This window comes from Lathyrus oleraceus, chromosome 4, assembly GCF_024323335.1.
Source record: "Lathyrus oleraceus cultivar Zhongwan6 chromosome 4, CAAS_Psat_ZW6_1.0, whole genome shotgun sequence".
Classification (NCBI taxonomy): Eukaryota; Viridiplantae; Streptophyta; class Magnoliopsida; order Fabales; family Fabaceae; genus Lathyrus; species Lathyrus oleraceus.
Window position 1 is genome coordinate 26,198,681 of NC_066582.1, and position 23,476 is coordinate 26,222,156.

Sequence of the window (23,476 nt, forward strand, 5' to 3'; positions counted from 1 at the left end):
ATAATTTAAAAAATAAATAAATTAAATATAAATACAAATTTTCTATTATAAATAAAAATTTAAACAATAGTATATCAAGACATAAAACACAATTATATATGATTACATGGTCCATGATGTTATTCTTCATAACACATAAATAATCTCACTTATATATTATTTAGTTCTACATTTGAATTAAAATATGAAATAATTCACACATATCAGATCAATTATGTATTTCCAGTTTAAATGAAGTTATAAATAACATATATCTGAGACTCTTTTAGTTCTGAGCTCCTTGTTGTGGCACTGTTTGCATAGGCACATGGTTGACATTGGTGTTAGGCAGTCGATAATTAACGTAAAATTTTATCGAATCTCCATGACATAGATCAACTACGAAATAATGTGAATATTAGGCCGTTTCCCGTAAGCAATGCGTTGTATGATTCAAATATAATGTCAAAAGAGCAAGAGTCAATGCATCGCCGCCTGAATGTAGTGAAAAAAGTAAGGATTCTCAAACTTTTCTGAACGAGTATGGATAAAGAAGTCTGTTCATAACAGTAGGATTTGTTTTGGATCAGGGAATATATGCAAACTTACTAGAAAATATATGGAAATAGTGAACACTAAGGTTATGAACAATATCAATTTCACGTGCCTACAAGAAATTAAGTGGACAAGCAAAAATGTGAGAGAATTAGACAACTCGGGAATTAAGTTTTGGTACATTGGAAAAGTTAGAGCGAGAAATGGGATGGGGATTATTATGGATATGAAGGGGAAGAAGGGTGCTATGGATGTGAAAAAAGTAGGAGATCGAATTATAGCCTTGAAGTTTGTAGCGGAACAAAACACCTTTAATGTTATTAGTGCTTACGCACCTCAGATTGGGTTGGAGGAACATTTTAAGGTAAATTTTTGGGAGGATTTAGAAGGATTACTTCAGGATATTCCCCAAGGAGAGAAGCTCTTTCTAAGAGGAGATCTAAATGAACATGTTATAAGCATAATAAGAGGTTTTAAGGTTGTGCATGAGGGGTATGTCCCCGGGGAGGTAAATGTGGAGGGTAAATCCATCTTGGAGTTTTCACCGACCTTTGATCTTACTATAGTTAATACCTGGTTTGGAAAAAGAGATGAGCATATTATCACATATGAGAGTGGGTGACATGTTCTTAGATAAATTTCTTTCTTATTCGGAAGTCGGATAAGAAGATTCTCTTGGAACAGAAAGTTATTTCGGGAGAGAGTTTGACTATCCAACATAGAGTATTGGTTATGGATGTAAGAATCAAGAGGAGAGCTAGGAGAATAAGTCACATGGGAGTGTCACAAATCAAGTAGTGGCATTTGAAGGGTGAAAAACAAGGAAGTTTACAACATAAGATCTTGGAAGGAGGGTTTGAGCTGTTAGAACAAGATTTGGTTTTGCATCTATACCTTAAATTTTGATGATAACAATGTTGTATTTATGTGAAAATAATTTTTGTACCCTAATGGTTTGTTATTGTGTAGCTTTAACAACCAGTTCTGGCTCTGAATATATGATGTGCAATGTCATCAGTTTCTAAACTATGTGTTTCGAATTTGCTTCTGCGCCAGCTATTAGAAGTTTTGAAAGATGTCCAATATTGTTGCTGCAATGATCCTTTTGCTTCTGTGCTGATTCACTCATGAGAAGCTTATGGGGAGACACTATGTTGCTGCTGCAATATTCTCTTAGTTCATGCTTCTAGACGCGACTCTGATTAGCAAACTTCTGAAGAATGGCAAGCTTCTGAAGTTGTGTTACGTAGCTGAAGATTCTGAAGATCTCAAGCCAGACAATTGAAGTTATCAAGGTTCTGACTGAGGATTCTGAAGACTCTGAAGATTCTAAAGATCTCAAGCCAGACTACTGACGCTGTCAAGGTTCTGACCAAAGATTCTGAAGTTTTTGAATTCAACTTTATGTTTCTTCATTTCATGCTTCATTAACTTTCATCAGAAGCTAATGAACTTGAAGAGAAGATCAAAATGGGAATATGATCAAATAGTACATGGTACAAATCGAACATCCTTTCCACTATCTGATTTTGTGGGCAAGGACAGTACTATACATCATACATGTCTCTGATTTTGTGGGCGAAGGACAGTACGCAATATCACTCCTTTCCCATCCAACAGTGGACATCGACTCAAATGAGCTTTCTCCATTTTTCCTTCCAACGGTCTTATGCTTATGCTATATAAGTAATACTTAGAGACTTGAAGAAAAGCGTCGGTAACACAATATTTTGACAAGTCTATTTCTTTGTGAAAAAACTATCATTCTTTTGTACACAGTTTTTCTTTAAGAGTTTGTTATTCATTTGCGTAAAATCTCCTTGTATAGAAGCATCTTATAACACACAAAATATTATTCAAACTTTTTATTTGATTCCTTAAGGAGGTTATCCTTGATAAGACAAAGAAGGTTATTTTTTGTGAGACCTTAAAGAGACTAGGGTATAATTGGATCCTTGAGAAGACAAATAAGGTTATTCTTTGTGTTTGTTGTAATCTGTTGATTATAGTGGATTAAGTCCTTGAGTATAAGGCAAAACCACCTTGGCGGGTGGATTAGATTAGCTTTGAGTTTCAAGTGAACCAGGATAAAAATACTTGTGTTTTTATCTCTGTGTTATTAACTTGTTAGTGATGTTCTTATTTTGGAAAAAGCTTTTGCCTGTAAAACCCAATTCGAACCCCCATTTCTTGTGTTTTTCACACATTCAATTGGCATCGGAGCTCCGATTCTGATTGTGATAAAAGATTTATCAACACTTCACAGTGTTTAGTACCGATCTAGTTTGTGTGAGAAACAATGGTCGTTGCTAACGCTGTTAATAATAATGACAGAGATCATTATAATGCAAAACTACCTATCTTTGATGGTGAGAAATTTGACTATTGAAAATATAGAATATAAAGTTTATTTCTTGGCTACGATGTTGATCTTTGGGATCTTGTAGTCGATGGCTATGTTCACCTAGTAAATGCTGAAGGAAATACTATAGCAAGAAGTGCTATGTCTGATTAACATAAGAAAGACTTCAAAAATCATCACAAGGCCATAACTATATTGCTTAATGATGTCTCTTATACGGAGTATGCAAAGATAACAAACAAAGATTCTGCCAAATCCATTTTTGAATCTATGAGGCATTCAAAATGGAAGATGATGAAACAATTAAGACTATGTTCTCAAGGTTTCATATGCTTGTTACAGGACTTAAAGTTCTAGACAAAGGATATTCTACAGCTGATCATGTCAAGAAAATTATCAGAAGTCTTCCCAAAAAATGGAGACCTACGGTAACTGCCTCGAAGCTGACAAAGGATCTCAACAACATCAGTCTTGAAGAATTTGTTAGTTCTTTAAGAAGCCATGAGATTGAGCTAGAAGAAGATGAACTTCAAAGGCGAGGTAAATCTGTTGCTCTAAAATCCAAGCATGAGAAGACAAAAGCCTATCAAGCTGAGGAAGAATCAGAAGGATTTGATGAAGACTCAGAAGATGATGATGAGCTGTCTCTAATCTCAAAGAGAGTCAACAGACTCTGGAAACACAGGAAAAATGGTCAAGGGAATTTTAGAGGAGTCAGAAGGACTGCTGGTCGCTTCAAATCTTCGCCTGGACAGAAGAAACAAGGTTCTGGAAAAGAAGTTATCTGCTTCGAGTGCGAGGAGCCAGGCCACTACAAAAATGATTGTCCTAAGTTGAAGAAGGACAAAAGGCACAAGAAGAATTTATCTAAAGTCAAGAAGGGGCTGATGGCTACTTGGGATGACTCAAAATCTGAAGAAGAAGATCCTGATGAAGAAAAAGTCAACATTGTACTGATGGAAACTACAGAGGATCCCATAAGTTCTGAAGAACCATAAGACAAGGTATTATCAAAATTAGAATCCTACTCCGATTATGAAGAGGTATTTTCTAACCCATCTCGTTCTGATATTGAATCATGTCTCTCTGAAATGCTGGAAAAGTACCAGAGTCTTCAGAGTAAATACAAGGACCTTAAACAAGTCTAAGTAATTGCTTCTGAAAATCAGAGAGAGCTTGAGAAAGATATTTCCTCTCTAAATGAAAAAGTATTTTCTTTAGAAAGTAACAACTCTGTTTTGAAAAGCAAAATTTCAAAATTAGAGGAGGAAATAATCTCAGAAGCTTATGGCATTGATTGCGTCATTAGATATGACAGAGCATTCCAGTACTTTCTGTCTAAAAGCATAGATAGAAGTAAAATGGCTTCCTTGATCTATGGAGATAACAGAAATGGCAAGAAAGGTTTAGGTTGTACATAATCTATAAAACCTTACGAAAGTCAGAAGGTAAAATCAAAACCTCTCTATGTGCATTTCGTGTCTGCTGGAACTGAGCTTGATACTTCTGCATAGACACAGAAGCATACAAAGGATAAGAACTATGTTCTAAAACCTAAGTATCATGCACAAATCTCTCATGATTATCCTTCTGCTAAAATACCCAAAGATGTAAGAAACTCTGGGAAAACTAACAAGAGAGGACCTAGAAAGTGGGTACCTAAGGATAAAATAATTTATGTTGCAGACATCCTTAACAACTTAGCTAAAACACCAGCCATGGTACATAGACAGTGGATGCTCACGACACATGACAGACAGAAGGTCTATGTTCCAAGATTTGGAACTTAAGCCTGGAGGCTTCATTTGTTTCAGAGGAAACCAGAAAGGAAAGATCATTGGCTCTAGAACCATTGGTAATAGTAAACTTCCTTCTGTTACTAATGTTCTTTTAGTTAATGGTCTGATGCACAACCTATTGTATATTATCCAACTTAGTGACAATGGTTATGATATCATCTTTAATCAAAAGTCATGTAAGGCTGTCATTCAGAAAGATGGTACAAACCTTTTTAACAAAAAGAGAAAGGACAACATTTATAAAATTAGACTTTCTGATCTTGAAGATCAAAATGTAAAATGTCTAATGTCTGTTAATGAGGAGCAATGGGTATGGCATAAACGTTTGGGTCATGTTAGCATGAGAAAAATTTCTCATCTAAATAAGCTTGGATTAGTCAGAAGTCTACCCAACCTGAAGTTCGCTTCAGATGCTCTTTATGAAGCATGTCAGAAAGGCAAGTTTTCTAAAACATCTTTCAAAGCAAAAATTGTTGTTTCTACCTTTAGACCGTTAGAACTTCTGCATATTGATTTGTTTGGACCAGTGAAAATTGCTTCTATCAATGGAAAGAAGTATGGATTGGTCATAGTTGATGACTACAGTAGTTGGACATGGGTAAAGTTCTTGAAACACAAGGATGAGTCACATTCTGTGTTTTCTACCTTCTGCTCACTAGTGCAAACATAAATGAATTGCAAAATAGTCAAAGTCAGAAGTGATCATGGTGTCGAATTTGAAAATAAATATTTTAAGAATATTTTTGATTCAAATGGTATTTCCCATGATTTCTCTTGTTCTAGAACTCCACAACAAAATGGAGTTGTAGAAAGGAAGAATAGGAATTTGTAAGAAATGGATCGCACAGTGATCCAAGAAACTGATATGGCTAAGCATTTTTGGGCAGAAGCAGTTTACACAACTTGTTATATTCAGAACAGAATTTCTATTCGACCTATTCTGGGTAAGACTCCTTATGAATTGTGGAAGAACATAAAGCCCAACATTTCTTATTTTCATCATTTTGGATGTGAATGTTTTATGTTGAACACTAAAGAGAATCTTGGAAGGTTTGATTCTAAAGTACATAAGTGTTTACTGTTAGGATATTTTGAACGCTCCAAAGGATACATAATCTTTAACGCATAAACATGAATTGTTGAGGAATCAATTCATGTTAAATTCAATGATAAGCTTGACCCTGAAAAGTCAAAGCTAGTTGAGAAATTTACAGATTTGAAGATTAATCTTTAAGAATCCAAGGATATTGTTTCTGGAGACTCAGAAGGAAAAGCCAAAGAATTTGAAGAAATGACTCAACCAGAAGCTATCGTTGATCCAACTCATCAGAAGAAGAGTAGATCAAGAACTTCTCATTCTGAAGAACTGATACTGGGAGACAAGAATGCTTCAGTCAGAACTAGATCTTCTTTCAAACCTTCTGAAGAGACTCTTCTAGGTTTGGTATCTTTGATAGACCCACATCCATTGATGAAGCTATTATAGACAATGAATGGATTCTGGCTATGCAAGAGAAATTGAATCAATTCATTATAAATGATGTTAAGGATCTTATTCAGAAACCAAAAGGCTTCCATGGCATTGAAACCAGATGTGTCTTTAGAAACAAGCTGAATGAGAAAGGCGAGGTTGTCAGAAACAAGGCTCGATTGGTAGTACAAGGTTATAGTCAACAATAAGGTATAAACTATACATAAACCTTTGCTCCAGTTGCCAGGTTAGAGTCTATTTGTATTTTAATTTCATTTGCATTCAACCATAACATCATCCTTTATCATATGGATGTTAAGAGTGCATTCTTGAACGAATATATTTCTAAAGAAGTATATGCGCATCAACCTCCTGGTTTTGAAAGTTCCCAAAATCCTGATTTTTTTTAAACAAAAAAAAATCGTTATATGGTCTGAAGCAAGCTCCCAGAGCTTGGTATGATAGACTAAGTAACTTTCTTTTGGAAAATGGTTTTACCAGAGGGAAAGTAGACACAACTCTCTTTTGCAAAACCTTTAAGAATGATATTCTGGTTGTGCAAATTTATGTTGGTGATATTATTTTTGGTTTTGCTAATGTGTCGTTGTGCAAGGATTTTGCTAAGTCAATGCAGCCAAAATTTGAAATGAGTCTGATGGGAGAACTTAAGTTCTTTATGGGAATCCAGATTGATTAACGATCATAAGGAACGTATATTCATCAGAGAAAATATATAAAGGAACTTCTGAAGAAGTTTAACTTATCAAAATGTAAGCAATCAAAGACTCCAATGCATCCTACATGTGTTCTGGAGAAAGAAGAGGTAAGCAGTAAGGTAAATCACAAGCTATTCAGAGGTATGATAAACTCTCTTTTATATCTAACCGCATCTAGACCTGATATCTTATTTAGTGTCTTCTTATGTGTCCGCTTCCAATAAGATCCTAGGGAAACTCACTTAACTGCTGTTAAGAGAATCTTTAGGTATCTGAAAGGTACTACTAACCTTGGTTTGTTTTATAGAAAATCAAGTGAGTATAAACTAGTAGGCTATTGTGATGCTGACTATACTAGAGATAGAATAGAAAGAAAAAAGTACTTCTGGAAGTTACCAATTTTTGGGAAATAACTTGATCTCATGGTCCATCAAGATACAATCAACAATCATGCTTTCAACAGCCGAAGCTGAATATATTGCAGCTTCTGGATGCAACACTCAAATACTCTGGATGAAGAGTCAGCTAGAAAATTATCCGATATATGAGAGTAACATTCCTATTCTCTGTGATAATACTTCTGCTATTTGTTTATCTAAGAATCCTATCTTGCATTCTAGGGATAAGCATATTGAAATAAAACATCACTTTTCACGTGACTATATTTAGAAGGGTATTCTTTATTTGAAATTTGTTGATACAGACCATCAATGGGCTGCTATCTTTACAAAACCCCTAACTGAAGATAGATTCGTGTTCATTATGAAAAACTTATTTATGAAGTTATGTCCAGAATGAAAAGATGTATTTTAGAATATTTAAGTCTTCAAAACTATAAATTTGATTTTGAGAATGTTTTTCTTCTTGACTCTGAAACATGTGCTTTCTGAAGTGAGGACGTTTTCATGAATCAGAAAGATTCTGATCAGAAGAAATCTTATCAATTTATCTTCTAGATTCTAAAAAATTGTTGCATTAAATGGTTGTCTTGTCGTTTGATTTTGTTTGGTTCTTAGTGGCGACAACTGTCCCACTTTCTGAGCATGCATGATAAAAACGTGACACATTGGGTTTATCAATTCTTGGGATTAAGTTTAAACTCTTACGCTTCCCCCCATGTATGCGTATTTCCTTTTTTTCTTCATTGCAAAATTTTCTATATAAACCCACTTCACTCACTTTTTCACACTATGCACACATTACTCCTACACTTTCAGTTTTCAAACCTAGGGCAACCCTCTCTCTCTGCAAATGTTCTTTATCTTCACCATCTTCAATAGATGAACAACAACAACGATCTCCAAGTTCTTCAAAGGAAAATGAAAGCAACCCTATCTTGGAAGGGATACCAGAATTAACTCTTCACACTCCTATCAACGAGTTAATGGCTGCAGAACAACAATCGGTTCAACAACAATTTTAACAACTGCAACTAGCTCAACCTAGATCTCCTCATAGACCTATCTCCAGTGAAAACTTTCCTCCATCCAAAGAGGAAATTAGAAGCAGTTATACCCAGTTGGATAACTATCATATCTTCACAAAGATCGATCCACCTGAAGTTTTAGCATACTACATGGAGATCTATCAAGAAGATGGTGTTGATCCGTTGGTAGATCCCCCAAATCTCCCAGATAACTACCTAGTTGTTCCGCTGCCTACTCCTTCTTACCAAAACCCTTGGTTTCTCTAAAAATGTCTTAGCACATTTGTGTTTTTCTCTAAGTGTGTATGTATGTCCTTTATATTTACTTGCTGCATTTCGTTTTTAGTTCTTTGTATTTCCAGTTAATTTCTCTGTTGTATCTTTCACTTCCTTTTGGTATTTTGAATGAAATATGTTGTTTCTATTCATTTACTTTATTATTTTGTCTTGTGTCTTTTTGATTATTGACACAGGGGGAGAAAACATAGCGTATCTAAGAGGAAAAATTAGTGTTTATTTTGATATCTAAATTCCTAAATAAAAATACCCAAACATTGATTAATGTTTTATGCTAACAACTACTTCGAAAAAGAGTTTGTTAAGTGTTTTGCAGGGTCATATCTCAAGAATTAGAATGGTTAAAATCAAACATTTGAAGATGTCATGAAGTATCAAAGATCAGAATATAAGTTACCAGTTTCTGATGAAATTGTCTTCTATCTGAGTCTAAACACCTTCATGCTGATAATTGAATATCAGATTCAAAGAACTAATATTCATGTTTTGAAACTAGAACATTGAGTACTTAGCATCAAAGTGTTTTTGAAAATTTCTTTATCAAAATCATGGATTTGGAATCCGGCTGTAAGGGAGATTTTCTTCTATAGTAACCAGATTTGAAAAGTCAAGGTTCCGATGAGAAAACCAACTCTTTTAAAGAAGATAACCATCTCTAAAGTTTATTCAAAAGAACTCAACAAAGATTCTGAAGTGAAGGTTCTAAAGTGAAGCCTATCAGAATGATGATGTTATCAAACCAGTTCTCTGGACAACATCAATCAACTTCTGAAGATAAACCAGATTCTGACAGATAATTCACTCTAGTATTTCAAAAAGGTTAATCAGGAAAGTGTTCTTTCATTATGATTTTATCTTTATAGGATTATACATCTCAGGGGGAGCTTTGTGCTTCTGTAAGATGTATTCTTCTATGATTACCCTGTACAAAACTGTTCATCAAAATACATGTTTTGTCATCATCAAAAAGGGGAAGATTGTTAGAACAAGATTTGGTTCTGTATCTATACCTTGAGTTTTGATGATAACAATGTTGTATTTGTGTGAGAATAATTTTTGAACCCTAATGTGTAGCTTTAACAACCTGTTCTTATTCTGAATATATGATGTGCAATGTCATCAGTATCTGAACTATGTCTTCTAAACCCGCTTCTGCGCCAGCTATTAGAAGTTCTGAAAGATGTTCAATATTACTGCTACAATGATCCTTCTGCTTTTGTGCTGATTCACTCATGAAAAGCTTCTGAGGAGACACCATGTTGCTCCTGCAATGTTCTCTCAGTTCATGCTTCTGGACTTGACTTTGATCACCAAACTTCTGAAGAATGGAAAACTTCTGAAGTTGTGTTATGTAGCTGAAGATTCTAAAAATATCAAGCCAGGCGATTGAAGTTATGAAGGTTCTGAATGAGGATTCTGAAGACTCTGAAGATTCTGAAGAGTCTGAAGATCTCAAGCTAGACTACTGACGCTGTCAAGGTTTTGACCAAAGATTCTGAAGTTTCTGAATTCAGCTTTATATTTCTTCATTTCATGCTTCATCAAGTTCCATCATAAGTCAATGAACTTGAAGATAAGATCAAAATGGGAACGTGATTAAATAGTACATGGTAAAAATCAAACATCCTTTCCACTACCTGATTTCGTGGGCAAGGACAATACTATATATCACACCTGTCACTGATTTTGTGGGCGAAGGACAGTACGCAGTATCACTCATTTACCATCCAATAGTGGACAACCGCTCAAATGAGCTTTCTGCATTTTCCCCTCCAACGGTCTTATGCTTATGCTATATAAGTAAGACTTGGAGACTTGAAGAAAAGTGTCGGTGACACAATATTTTGACAAGTCTATTTCTTTGTGAAAAAACTATCATTCTTTTGTACACATTTTTTCTTAAAGAGTTTGTTATTCATTTGTGTAAAATCTGCTTGTATAGAAGCATCTTGTAAAACACAAAATATTATTCAAACTATTTGTTTGATTCCTTAAGGAGGTTATCCTTGAGAAGATAAAGAAGGTTATTCTTTATGAGTCCTTAAGGAGACTAGGGTATAGTCGGATCCTTGAGAAGACAAAGAAGGTTATTCTTTGTGTTTGTTGTAATCTATTGATTATAGTGAATTAAGTCCTTGAGTATAAGGAAAAATCACCTTAGCGGGTTGACTGGATTAGCTTTGAGTTTCAAGCGAACCAGGATAAAAATACTTGTGTTTTCATTTCTTTGTTATTAACTTGTTAGTGGTGTTCTTGTTTTGGAAAAAACTTTTGCTTGTTAAACCCAATTCAAACCTCCCTTTCTTGTGTTTTTCACACCTTCATGAACAACCACAAGGAAATGCAAATGATATGTGAAACAAGGTGACCCAAAAGATTAGAAAATTAGATAAAGAGACATTGGAAGAATCAATAGGTTTTGGACCCAACGGTAAAGAATTGCGGTGGTGGAATAAAAGTGTTCAGAGTAAAGTTAGAGTTAAAAAGGATCATGTTAAAGAAATATCTAGGTACAAAAATGCCGAAACTTGGAAAAAGTATAAGAAAGCTAAGAACAAGACTAAAAAGGCGGTGAGTGAAGTAAGAACCCAAGATTTTGATGGATTATACCAATGTTTAGGAACTAAGGAGGGAGAAAAATCCATATGTAGGCTTGCTAAGGGAAGAGAAAGAAAGACAAAAAATTTGAATCAAGTGAAGTGTGTTAAAGAGGAAGGTGTCAAAGTCTTGGTTCAAGAAAAGAATATAAAGGATATGTGGAAGATATATTTCTAAAATTTATTTAATGAAGGATATGATATCTCACCGAACTCCAGTAGGCTTGACATTAGATAAGAGGAGTGAAACTACAATTATTACCGTTAGATTAAAAAACAAGAGGTAATACAAGCATTGAAAAGGATGAGTAACAGTAAGGCGATTGAGCTAGATAACATACCTATTGAAATGTGGAAAGTTCTTGGAGATAGAGGTATTAAGTGGCTAACCAAACTCTTTAACTAGATTATAAGGTCAAAGATAATAACAAATGAATGAAGGAGAATCACTTTAGTCCCAATCTATAAGAATAAGAGGGATATACAAAATTGTGCAAATTATAGAGGGATTAAAATTATAAGTCATACCATGAAGTTATAGGAAATAATGACTGAACGTAGAGTAAGAAAAGAGACTCAAGTAATTGAGAATCAATTTAGTTTTATGCCTAAGAGGTCGATCATGAAAGCGATCTATCTATTAAGACGAGTGATTGAGCAATATCAGATGGACCAATAAGATTTGCACTTAATTTTTATTGACTTGGAGAAGACGTATAATATAGTGCCTAAAGAGATTTTATGGAAATCCATAGAGAAGAAATAGGTTAGGATTGCATATATTTGAGTTATCCAAGATATGTATGAAGGGGTATCGACTTATGTACAGACGCAGAGTGGAGAGACGCCCATTACAATAGATTTGCACCAATGTTCAATCCTAAGCCCCTACCTTTTTACTTTAATTTTAGATGTACTTACGGAGGACATCCAAGAGTTAACATTGAGATGCATGATTTTTGAATATGATATAGTCTCACATGGAGAGTTAAAGGAGGATTTAAATGAGAGGTTGAAGACATGCTTTAGAAACGCATGACTTTCGCCTAAGTAGAAGTAAAACAGAATATATGGAATGCAAGTTTAGCAAAAGGAGAAGCGTTTTTAACTTATAGGTGAAAGTTGAAGACCATCTCATCCAACAAGTCACACGATTTAAATATCTTGGATCCATATTAGAAAATGATGGAGAAATAGAAAGGGATGTAAATAATAGAATTCAAGCTGGGTGGTTGAAATGCAGGGGGCTTCAGGGATTTTATGTGACAGAAAGGTGCCTCTCAAGTTGAAGGGAAAATTTTATCGGGCTACGGTAAGACCTGCGATGTTGTATGAGACAAAATTTTGGGAGCTTAAGAATCAACACGAGAATAAAGTAAGTGTAACAAAGATGAAAATGTTATGTTAGATGTGTGGTAAGACTAGACAAGATAAGATTATAGAGTGTGTTGGTGTAACACCTATTGTAAAAAATGGTGGAAAATAGACTTCAGCGGTTTAGTTTGAGTATCTAGAGAGAAGACCTATAGATTACGTGGTAAGGAAAGTATATCATATAGAGAGAAGTCAAATAGTTAGAGGTAGAGGAAAACCTAGAAAAACTATTAGAAAAGTTATTAAGAAAGATCTCGAGATTAGCAATTTGGATAAAAACATGACCCTTGATAGAACATTATGACAAAAATTGATCCATATAACTGACATTATTTAATGTGATAAGACTTAGTTGTTATATTAAATAAGTATGAATTTGATTGTCACATATTAAATACGTGTAATTGAACACTATTTTAAAAATATTTCGCATATACAATTTTTACATATGAAATGTATAAATTTATAGGTTGAATTTTTTTTAACTATTATTATTTTTCAAATTTATTAACAAATAAACTTATTCGTTGTGTAATTCATATGATGTTTGATAGTATATTAATTTTTAAATTTAAATATTACTCTTCTTATTTTTTTTAGTTTGAAACTGTAAATAATTTTTCTCTTTAATTTTTTTTAAGTTAAATAACACGTAAAATAAATACAATTAATTAAACAAAGAATAAAAACAAAAGAATTAGTATTTATCAAAATAAATAAAAATATAAAAATACTAAAATATGAAAAAATGTAATGAGATATTATTTATAAATTATATTTATGATTTTGAGACATTTGTTTTTATAAAACTATCATTCATATGAAAAATCACGTTTTAATTTTTTATATAAATTTTCTATTACTGAAAATTATACTATTTTTTTTTTTTAACTTTAAACTAAAAATTCTAAAATTTATTTTAATTTTTTAATTTTCAAAAGTTTTAAATATAGATGAAAGGTTTAAAAAATAGTTTTGTATTAGATTACTAAACAAGTTTTATTATTTTTTAATTTTAAAATATAAAAAATAGTTTTACAAAATTAAATCAAATAAGTCCTAAATATTTATGTAGTTTTTTATTATTTGAGTTGTATTTATGGGAATACAAATGTATATTATTAATAAGTATTTTGAAATTAAAGTTGTGGAAAAATCTAGGAAAATGCTTATCCCATCATAAGTGGTAGAAAATCATTCTATTTTTTTTCTTTCGAAAATGCTCCTCGAATTTCTAAAATGCATTTTCGAACACATCTTGATCACACAAAAACACATTCTAACAAAGTCTCTCTCCCCCCCACCCCCCCATATTTTCCCAAAATTTAGTTCGGATATGCATCTCTGGACCCACTCCATGTATATATTTTTTAAAATTATCACTAAATGACAAATCGAAGATGCACTTTCGAATTTGTGAAAGAGGAATTTAAAATATATAACCTTTGCACGCCAGTGACAATACTAGAGATGCATTTCCAGAACTATCAATAGGCAAATTTAATAAAACAACACCATGCATATTCTTCTTCTTCACTATTAAACTTATTTTCTCTCAAAACCCCTAAAAAATTCCTTATATTCTCAATCAATTTTTGAACTCTAAAACTCCATTATTGTGTTTCATCACATCAAAATGAGCAAAAAAGACTGAAATTTAAGATAAAGTTCATGTATTTCATTCTCCGTTTCTCATATTTATCTGTTTTTTGAGTTGAAAAAGTTATGTTCAGTCCAAAAATGCATTTCTGGATTCTAGGTGACTTCATACGGAAATGCATTTCCAAAATTGTTTAGAGTTCATTTCAAACTGGTTTTTAATTTTTTTTATATTGTTTGCCTTATATGTGGTGCACCTTAAAGTTATCCCCTAACTATTGTGTCTACGAATGTCAACCGTGTTGATGTCAAGGAGGTAGATGTTGGCAGCCAATTTACAAATGGAAAAGAGTTTGAGGTTCGTGATCATATGCTCCAATGGATTTGCACGGAGACATCCAAATTGGAGTTTGATGTTGTAATCAGAAGGTCTGATAATGGTTCTGTTGTGAAAAAGATACCAGAATAACAAAGTATAATTGGTTTCTTGGTCGACAAGAAACTCAATAAGTTAGAAAAAAGAGAACCAAGAAGAACACAACAAGTTGGTTATAAAATGTTATTCTTTACTTTCTCTTAGGAACAATATTACAAGTGTTACAGAGTAGCAAATAACCTCTCTCACCCTAATTAAGATTTGCATTATACAATGATGAGAGACTAGTATGCTATTTATAAGAAAAATAACACATTAAAAAATGACCTTTTACACACATGTCAATTACACAAGCTAACTTAGAGAACAAGGTAACTTAAATAATTGGGCATAACAAATAGGCCCAATTTGACATGCAAAAAATCCTTTAAGCCACAACGCTTCTTTCACAACTTCATTGAGGGAGATATATTCCACTCCAGTGGTTGATAAGGAAACAACCTTATGAAGTGTTGCTTTCCAACTGATGGTTGTGTCAATCATAATGAACACATATCCAGAAATAGATTTTTTGGAATCCATACAACCTGCATAATCAGAGTCAACATACCCTTCGATTTCTACTTTACTATTTTCACCACATGCTCCACCATAAATCATAACTCTATTCAGAGACCCATTTATGTATATTAGAATCCATTTCAATGCTTGCCAGTGAGCCTTTCCAGGATTCTCCATGTACCTGCTTACAAGACTTACTTAATATGCTATGTCGGGTCTAGTACATACCATAACATACATCAAAGAACCTACTATGTTAGCATATGTGATGCTATTCATTTTAAGCTTTTCGACCTCAGTACTAGAACAATGATTTGTACTCAGCTTGAATTGAGGGTTTCTCAGAGTCACAACATGCTTTGAATTTGACATACCAAATTTGTCGAGAATTTTCCGTAGGCATGTCTCTTGAGATAAGTATAATTTTGGCAGATTTCTATGTCTTCGGATGTCAATCCCAAGAATCCTGGATGTAGCTCCCAGATCCTTCATATCGAACTCCTTATTGAGTTCAACCTTCACCTTCATTACATCCTCGACATTGTTGCTTGCTATGAGAATATCATCCATATAAAGCAACAAAATAACAAATGAATTTCCATGTCGAAATTTGAAGTAAACACAGTGGTCAAAATGACTTCTAATGAAACTTACGTGTGCAATGAACTTGTCGAATCTCCTATTCCACTATCAAGGAGATTGTTTCAGTCCATATAAAGATCTATTCAACTTACACACATAATCTTACTTTCCCTTTTCTGCATACCATTCAGGTTACCTCATTAGGATTGTTTCATCTATATCTCCATAAAAGAAAGTATTCTTCACATCCATTTGTTTCAGTTCTAGGTCGAACTGTGCCACCATGGCAAGTAACATTCGAATGGACCTGTGCGTCACAACAGGAGTGGACACATAATTGAAGTCGACACCTTATTTCTGAGTGAAACCACTTGCAATCAATCTTGCATTGTATCTCTTCGACGTCACTCCGTCAATTCTTTCCTTAACTTTGAAAATCCACTTACAATTGACTAACCTGGATCCATCAGGTTTCTTGATCAGTTCTCAAGTGTGGTTATTATGAAGAGACTTCATGTCATCATCCATGGCCTTCAGCCATTCAGTCTTATTTTGACTCCTCATAACTTCCTTATAGTATCTAGGTTCTTTATCTAGAACCTCACTTGCAGAGATTAAGGCGTAAGCTATGAGATCTGCATACCCAAGTCTTTGAGTTGGCTTGATGACTTTTCTCGGCCTATCTCTTGTCAACAGGTAGTTATTGATAATTTGCTCAACTTCTTCAGTATCTTCAGCATCTTGTGCTTTTTCCTTGACTTGATCTGGGATATATAATTCAGCATCGACATGCTCTACCTCAACAAGAATTTCTTCTTGTTCCAACTCTTCTTCAGATATCTGTGCACTTCGACTAACGTCATCAGTTTTCTTGAAATCCATCTCAATTTCTTTGAAAAATACATCTCGACTGGTGATACACCTCCCGTGACTTATGAAGCTAGCGGAAACATATCCGAAGTCACCATCAAACTTTATTTATTCCCGAAGGAACGATAAAACCCGGGGAAAAGAGATATGTTGGGGTAAGGAAGTCGGTTATGTAAGGGGAAGGTATTAGCACCCCTAACATCCATGGTATTCCATGGGAACCGTTTTGATTATTCTTGCTCGAATGGGTGTTATATCTAAAGGTTACTTGCGAAAGAATAAGGGAAAATAATGAATAGATAGAGTGCTCGGTGAGGATTGGAGCCCTTATGCCTACGTATCCTTATAGTGCAATAAGGAATTCAGAGCTCCGTAGTTCATAGAACTAGTGGTGGGAGGTGAAAAGAAGTGTGATACATGTATGGTCTGAACTAAAGAATTATGTTGTTTAAACTCCAATAAAGGGTGAAATATGAATCCAAGAGTAAAACTGGTGTTGACCAATATGTGGATAGTCTGAACATTCACCACTATATGGCGTAGCCGAAAACAAGGAGCATTAAGTGTTTGGGTACGAGCCAAACAACTCTTAGTTCACAAGGTGACACAAGGTGACACAAGGTGAAGCTCAAAGAGATAGTGTATTTGGCTTAAAGATAGGGTATATCACATGAAATGAATTAAGATAGAATCATGGATGCATCATGGAAATGCAAGTCAGTTTTGTCTCAATACATCATCTATAAAAAATCTTTCTCGTGCATTTATTGAGTATCAACTCTCAAGACACTAACAACAAATTAATCAACAAAAATATTAATGGTCCGCGTGAGACAACCACGACAATCACTCAGAAGGCTAATGCCACACTATATTTCTGAATCACAAACATTATGAATCACAAACTTTGATAATGAAAATATTAGGATAAAAAAAAGTGAAACTTAAAGGAAAGTGAAAACAATCTTTGTGGTGGATTGCATGAGTAGAAAATAATATTGGTTGAAGGTTTGTGTTCTTTACATAATCTCTTATTTTATACATGATAAATTATTTTCCTAATCTAACATTTGTTAATTTTATACCATAAACAAATGAATGAGAAGCCATTGAGAATATATTTCAATACACAGGTATACACCAAATTTCAGCATTTGTTATTCACCAAGATTCATAAGGATGGTGATGAAGATGTTTCAGGATTTTTTTCTTCAAAGTTGTACTTGTAGATTTAAACAAAATAATATTAAATTGCTTGTTTTAACACCGAGAAGTAACATTGTGTGTTTTTCTAAAATAAAAAATTGTTTTTGTTGCGATTCGAATCTATGAGCCGTATTTTTTTCCCCTCAATTGGTGAAAACTTTTTATAATGGCTTTCGTTATCTCACTTTTGAAATTGAGATAAAACTCATTTTTCAATCGAAAAAAATAATATTCCTTTGTTGTATATTGTGTGCATGATTTGCAAATAATTATATATTATACATTTTAAAAAAATTTAGTGACAATACTCAATAGTTAAATTTGAACTTATTCTCTACTTTTCTTTTTAAAATAAAAAAAAAACTTTAAATAATATTTATTTTAAAATTAATAGAGTATCCTTAACTACTAAAAATACTCATTCCATTCATTCATTACCTCATTTTTTAATTCGAGGTAAAATTCATTTTTTAAAAAGGAAAAAGAAAGAGTTTTTCTTTGATTGGTGTGTATTGTGTACATAATTTTTAAATAATTATATATTATATATTTAAAACAAATTTAATGGCGATACTCAATTGTTAAATTTGAACATTTAATTCATTCATTCTCTACATTTTTTTAAATCAATACAAAAAAACTTTAAATAATATTTATTTTAAAATAAATAGAGTACTCCTTAACTACTCATTCTTATAAAGTATTTCAAAGAAAAAAATTCATTCTCACCATTTTTTTATTATAAATCGTTTTGAAAAAATATTTTATCTCACAATATAAATCGTTTTATAATATCAATAAATTATTAATGTTATTTTTTTTATTATATCTTTAGATATTCATTATTTTCTTTCCTTTGAATTATATCAATTTGTCTTTCTAACATTATTAATAAAAAATAATTTTATAAAATCCTTTATAATTCATTTTTTTCATACCAGAATTATTATATTTTTTAATATGTGTTAAAACTAAAAAATTATTTATAATAAAAAATAGAGAGAGTACTAACTTATAAACTTTTTAAAACAAAAAATTAAAGTGTAAAGACATCACTATCGAAAGTTGACACACTATTAAAGTGTAAAAGCATCTTGGATGAAATGATAAGATAAAAACCATTCATGAATTAATATATCATTATTAGCAAGCTTGTTAATTCAAATATTGTCCCTATAGCGATTCACAAAACACACTTAAATTAGAAGAAGTGAAAGTTAAGTCATCAAAATAAGATTTTTTTTTTATCTTTTGAGAGTTTGTAAAATGAGTTATAACACATGATTCAATTTTTTTACGATTAAATTATATTTAAATAAAATTTTATATTAGATTTGACACAATTAAACATTAATTAAATAATTTTTTAACTTAATATCTAAAGATTTTAAAATTAAACATTTAGAGAATATTAAATAAATAAAAAACATATACAATAATAAAAACACGCCAAAATTTAGAGTAAAAAGCAAGTTAACCAAAACAACCATAGAAACATAGAAAGCATATTGAAAGCATAAAGCATAGTTCATGTCTTTGAAAATACTACCACATGAGGCATGGCCACCAGAGCCTCTAGTTATTGCACCATATATATTTTACACGTTATCTTTATTACTTCTTCACCAGTAACTCACATTTATAAATTAAAAAAAAAACATTTATACTAAAAAATGGTTGTATTTAGTTTCCAATAAAATTTGAATGAGTTCTCTCCAATTGCTCCCTACTATTTCCATAACCTTTTAGTTATTTTTTATTTAACTTTTATAATTATAATAATGAAAAACAATATGATTTAATAAATACATTTTAATAAAATAATTGTTTTTAAAATCTGTATGAAATTTTCAAAGATCCCACATGTGACATTCCATAAAAGAAAAAGTTTTCATTAATGAAAAAGGATAAAATTTGGAAGCTTGCAATACAATAGAAGGTGACATTCTCTGTGTCATAATCGGATTTCTCGTGATTCTCATTCACTCCTTATAACTAATGATTAATAGCCCACCACCTAACGTACAAAAAGTGATTTCGAACTTTATAAATATTAAATTAATAAATCCTCTCATTATCTTTGTGGGCTATACACAAGACACAAAATAAATACCCTTCTAAGTGAAGTCAATATTATGTTTTCCTCTCACTCAAGCAACACATCTATTTAAAGACCATAATGCCCCTCCCATGCACATCACCATAGGTTTAACACCTTGATTAATATCTGTCTAAACTAAATATAATAATTTAATTTAATAAATATCAGATATTAAATTCATAATATTCTACTTATTGAAATTTATGAGATTTTTATGAGATGGAATTCCAACCGGCCACTATACTGATAAACCAAAAAAGAATTATTTATACTAATTTAATCATTGATTTTGTTATTTCACATCTAGATATCACCGTTTATATATCATGGTCATTATTGTCAATGTCATCCAACATAATCACAAGGGTAATATCGTCATTACAGTAAGAATCTTCACCTTGTTTCCGTAAACGTGCACCTCACGTGACTCTGCATACACCAAGTTACGACGACGCTTGAGGCAAAGAGAAAGACGTCGTTACGGAAACGCTGTTGTGATCCTTACAACTCAACGCTTTCAGTATTTTCCATGACACTTTACCGGAGCTACGATTCACGTCCAAATTCTCACCGGAATCCGATGATAGAAACATGCTTTTAGAAGGATTCCGGCGAACTTGCCGATTCTTAATATCATTGAGTTCCATCTCCGGCGGAACCTTCATCTTCCCAAACACGAGAGAATACCATCGCGGCTTCATTGCTTTCTTCGCTACTCCCTCCGACGATGCAACGCTTCTAACAGAAGAATCCCGAACAACTTCCGGCGCTTTCAATACCTGAAAAATCGAAGAATGTTCTCTCAACTTACAATAATTTAGCGACCTACTGTTCCTCATCATGAAGCGGTTAGAATTAGAACCACCGCCGAAATTGCTGACACTGCTAGATCGAAGAACGGAAGAAACAGATCCCGATCTCCGGCGATGCGTTTTCGGTTTATTCAATTCTTCAACGTTGAGATTGAGACTTTCTTTCCGTCGTTGGTTAACTAACTCTTTAAACGGCACGAGCTTACCGCAGAAAATGATGTCGTCTGCCGGACACATATCGGAGCTACCGCTACTGCTGAAACCGCTGAAGAAATCGCTCGATTCCGGTAACGACAATGGCCTTCGGATATTACTATTTCTCTTAAACGACTTGTCGTCCAAGCTTTTTGAATCTTCGTTTATTGGAAGATCACATAGAGAAAGTGCTTCTTCTTCTACGGATTCGGATTCTGATTCCACGTCAGCATAATTTGCGTCTTTCATTATATGAACATGTTCTTCTTCCATGGTTGAAGGAAATTGAGTATGAAGAAAATTATTAGTTTCTAAAATATATATAACGAAAATATTTTGATTTATTTGACGATGGTTTCTAGAAAAAAATGGAAAGGAAAAAAATAGTGATGACAATGATAAAGAAAGGTATGTAGAATAGTACATGTTATATATAGTTTATATAATAATTCCAATGGGGTAGATATACCCGTGGGTATGTTGTTTTGTTGATTTTAGCATTGCCACGTAAGAAAATAGGCCCACTTATACGTACTAGAAATCTTTTTAGTTTTACAAATACAACATTTAAGACAAAATAGTTATAGAGATATTAATATTATTGGTTTATTTGTTCTTATTCATGGTTAAAGGCTAAAGTGAAAATTGTAATATTAAATTTAAACCAAACCCAACAACATATTGAATGTAGTGTGTATATTTAAGCATAATTTGATACTATCATTTAACACGGTGTAGTATCATTTTTAGTTTTTGTATTAATTACTATTGATTATTGCCTCCATTTTATCTTTTTGAAGAAATCTACCGTTTTGATTGGTTATTTAAATTCACTAAATATGGATAAATTTTGTATTTTATATATTATACTTGTTGTGCCTACAAAGTAATAATAATAATAATAATAATAATAATAATAATAATAATAATAATAATGACTCAATATGTTATTGGCAAGAAGTATTAATGATTTGTTAGTCCGACTTAATTCTGAGATAATTATATAATCATTTTTTATCTAACGATGGATAGTCTTAAGGTCAACTCCTCAGATTGTGCATGTACCTCCTTTTTTAAGAAGTCACCTGACGTGCCCACAGTCCTCATGCACCGAGCACATGACCTAATTCATTTATGGCATTCCATATGATTGGAGTATGATGGACCGATATATTTGGTAATGTGTGGGTCTTAGCTACAATATTTATGACGGTTCATATCTCGCAAGCACAAGGCCTGTAAGGGTGTAGCAGTTAATGAGGCAATGTTGCCATGTAGCATTGTGATTCACTTCATTTTTGTATGTCAAGGTTGAATCATTCACAACCGAGGAATTATAAATGATTTAGGCTTCCCATCTGATGGTCCCGTGTGAAGAACATTGGTATCCTTTATCAAATGGTCTTGATTTAACCAAGTCTTTGAGAAAGGATATTTAGTTTCGAACTCTGGTTATGCATATGCTTCAAAAACAAGTCACTGATCTTTAGGAAGAATTATGATGAATGTTGGCGCAAAAATCCAAACTAGTTTCCTTTTTCTTCTATATATTTAAAGAAAATTGTTCAAACATCATCATTGTTTATTCATTACTTGACTTTTGTTAAGTACATTTTATCATCCCTATAGCAATATTAGTATCCTCATATCACGCCCTTCACATAGGCATTGCATGCTTTCTTTTTACTCATTTTATTTCTCAATTGTGCTTCAAACAAAGGTTTTACTTAGAGAGCGTGACGAAAATGGAAGAATGGTTTATCCCAAAAATCACAAGCCTAGATTTTATTTTGTAATGAGGTGGTGATTTCTTGTTCCCTGTTCATCACTGAAGCCAATTTGAAAGAGTTTTGTGTGTGCGCGCATGCGAGAGAGAGGGGGGAGGGGGAGACCATCTCCTAATATTTCCTTGATATGGATATTATTTTGGATCCTTGTATAGAAAGTGAGAAGAAACGTATGAGGAGGCCTTAGGGAGTGATGAGTGAGTACTTCCCCATATACTCTTGTATCCTTTTAGACTTGGGAGTGAAAATTCTCTTCACCCCCAGTTGAGTAAGATAACTTAAAGACGATTGACATCACCCTCTCGTTGGCATCCCAATAGTTGGGATTTTGATAGGGTTTTGAACTCTAATGTAAGGGTATAAGGATTACTCATATCATGGGCGTAGTTTTTTCTTTTTATGGGATAAATGGGATGGACATGGAGGTTTAACCTCCATCAACATCTTTCCTAATAAGGGGTTGTTCTCGCCGTCCTACTCGAACTACATGAATATGAAGAAGAATTTTCTTCAAGTGCGTGGAGATGACAACTATACATAGAAGATTTTTGATATTGGGGGAGGTTGTATGTTTCCTCTTTACAGGACGGGAGACCATATATCAATCTTTAACATTAATTACGACAAACTTAGCGAGTATAATAAGGATGTGAGCCTACTTGCTATATATATATATATATATATATATATATATATATATATATATATATATATATATATATATATATATATATATATATATATATATATATATATATATATATATATATATTCCAGAAATTATTTTGACTAGTCGATGTGTGAAACCGCA

The 23,476-nt window shown here is 32.8% G+C and overlaps 1 protein-coding gene and 1 pseudogene across 1 annotated transcript; one reads left to right on the plus strand and one right to left on the minus strand.

Moving 5' to 3' along the window:
- Positions 1-307: 307 nt before the first annotated feature.
- Positions 308-11,380, plus strand: LOC127135824 (uncharacterized; annotated as a pseudogene).
- An 8,738-nt stretch (positions 11,381-20,118) lies between these two features.
- Positions 20,119-21,287, minus strand: LOC127138562 (uncharacterized). The gene has a single exon (XM_051065035.1). It carries the CDS (start codon positions 21,149-21,151, stop codon positions 20,315-20,317), a length of 837 nt encoding a protein of 278 aa, XP_050920992.1. The 5' UTR covers positions 21,152-21,287; the 3' UTR covers positions 20,119-20,314.
- Positions 21,288-23,476: the final 2,189 nt, after the last annotated feature.

Coding starts and splice junctions, on each gene's coding strand:
- LOC127138562 (XM_051065035.1), bottom strand. CDS start 21,151: ATGGAAGAAGAACATGTTCATATAATGAAAGACGCAAATTATGCTGAC.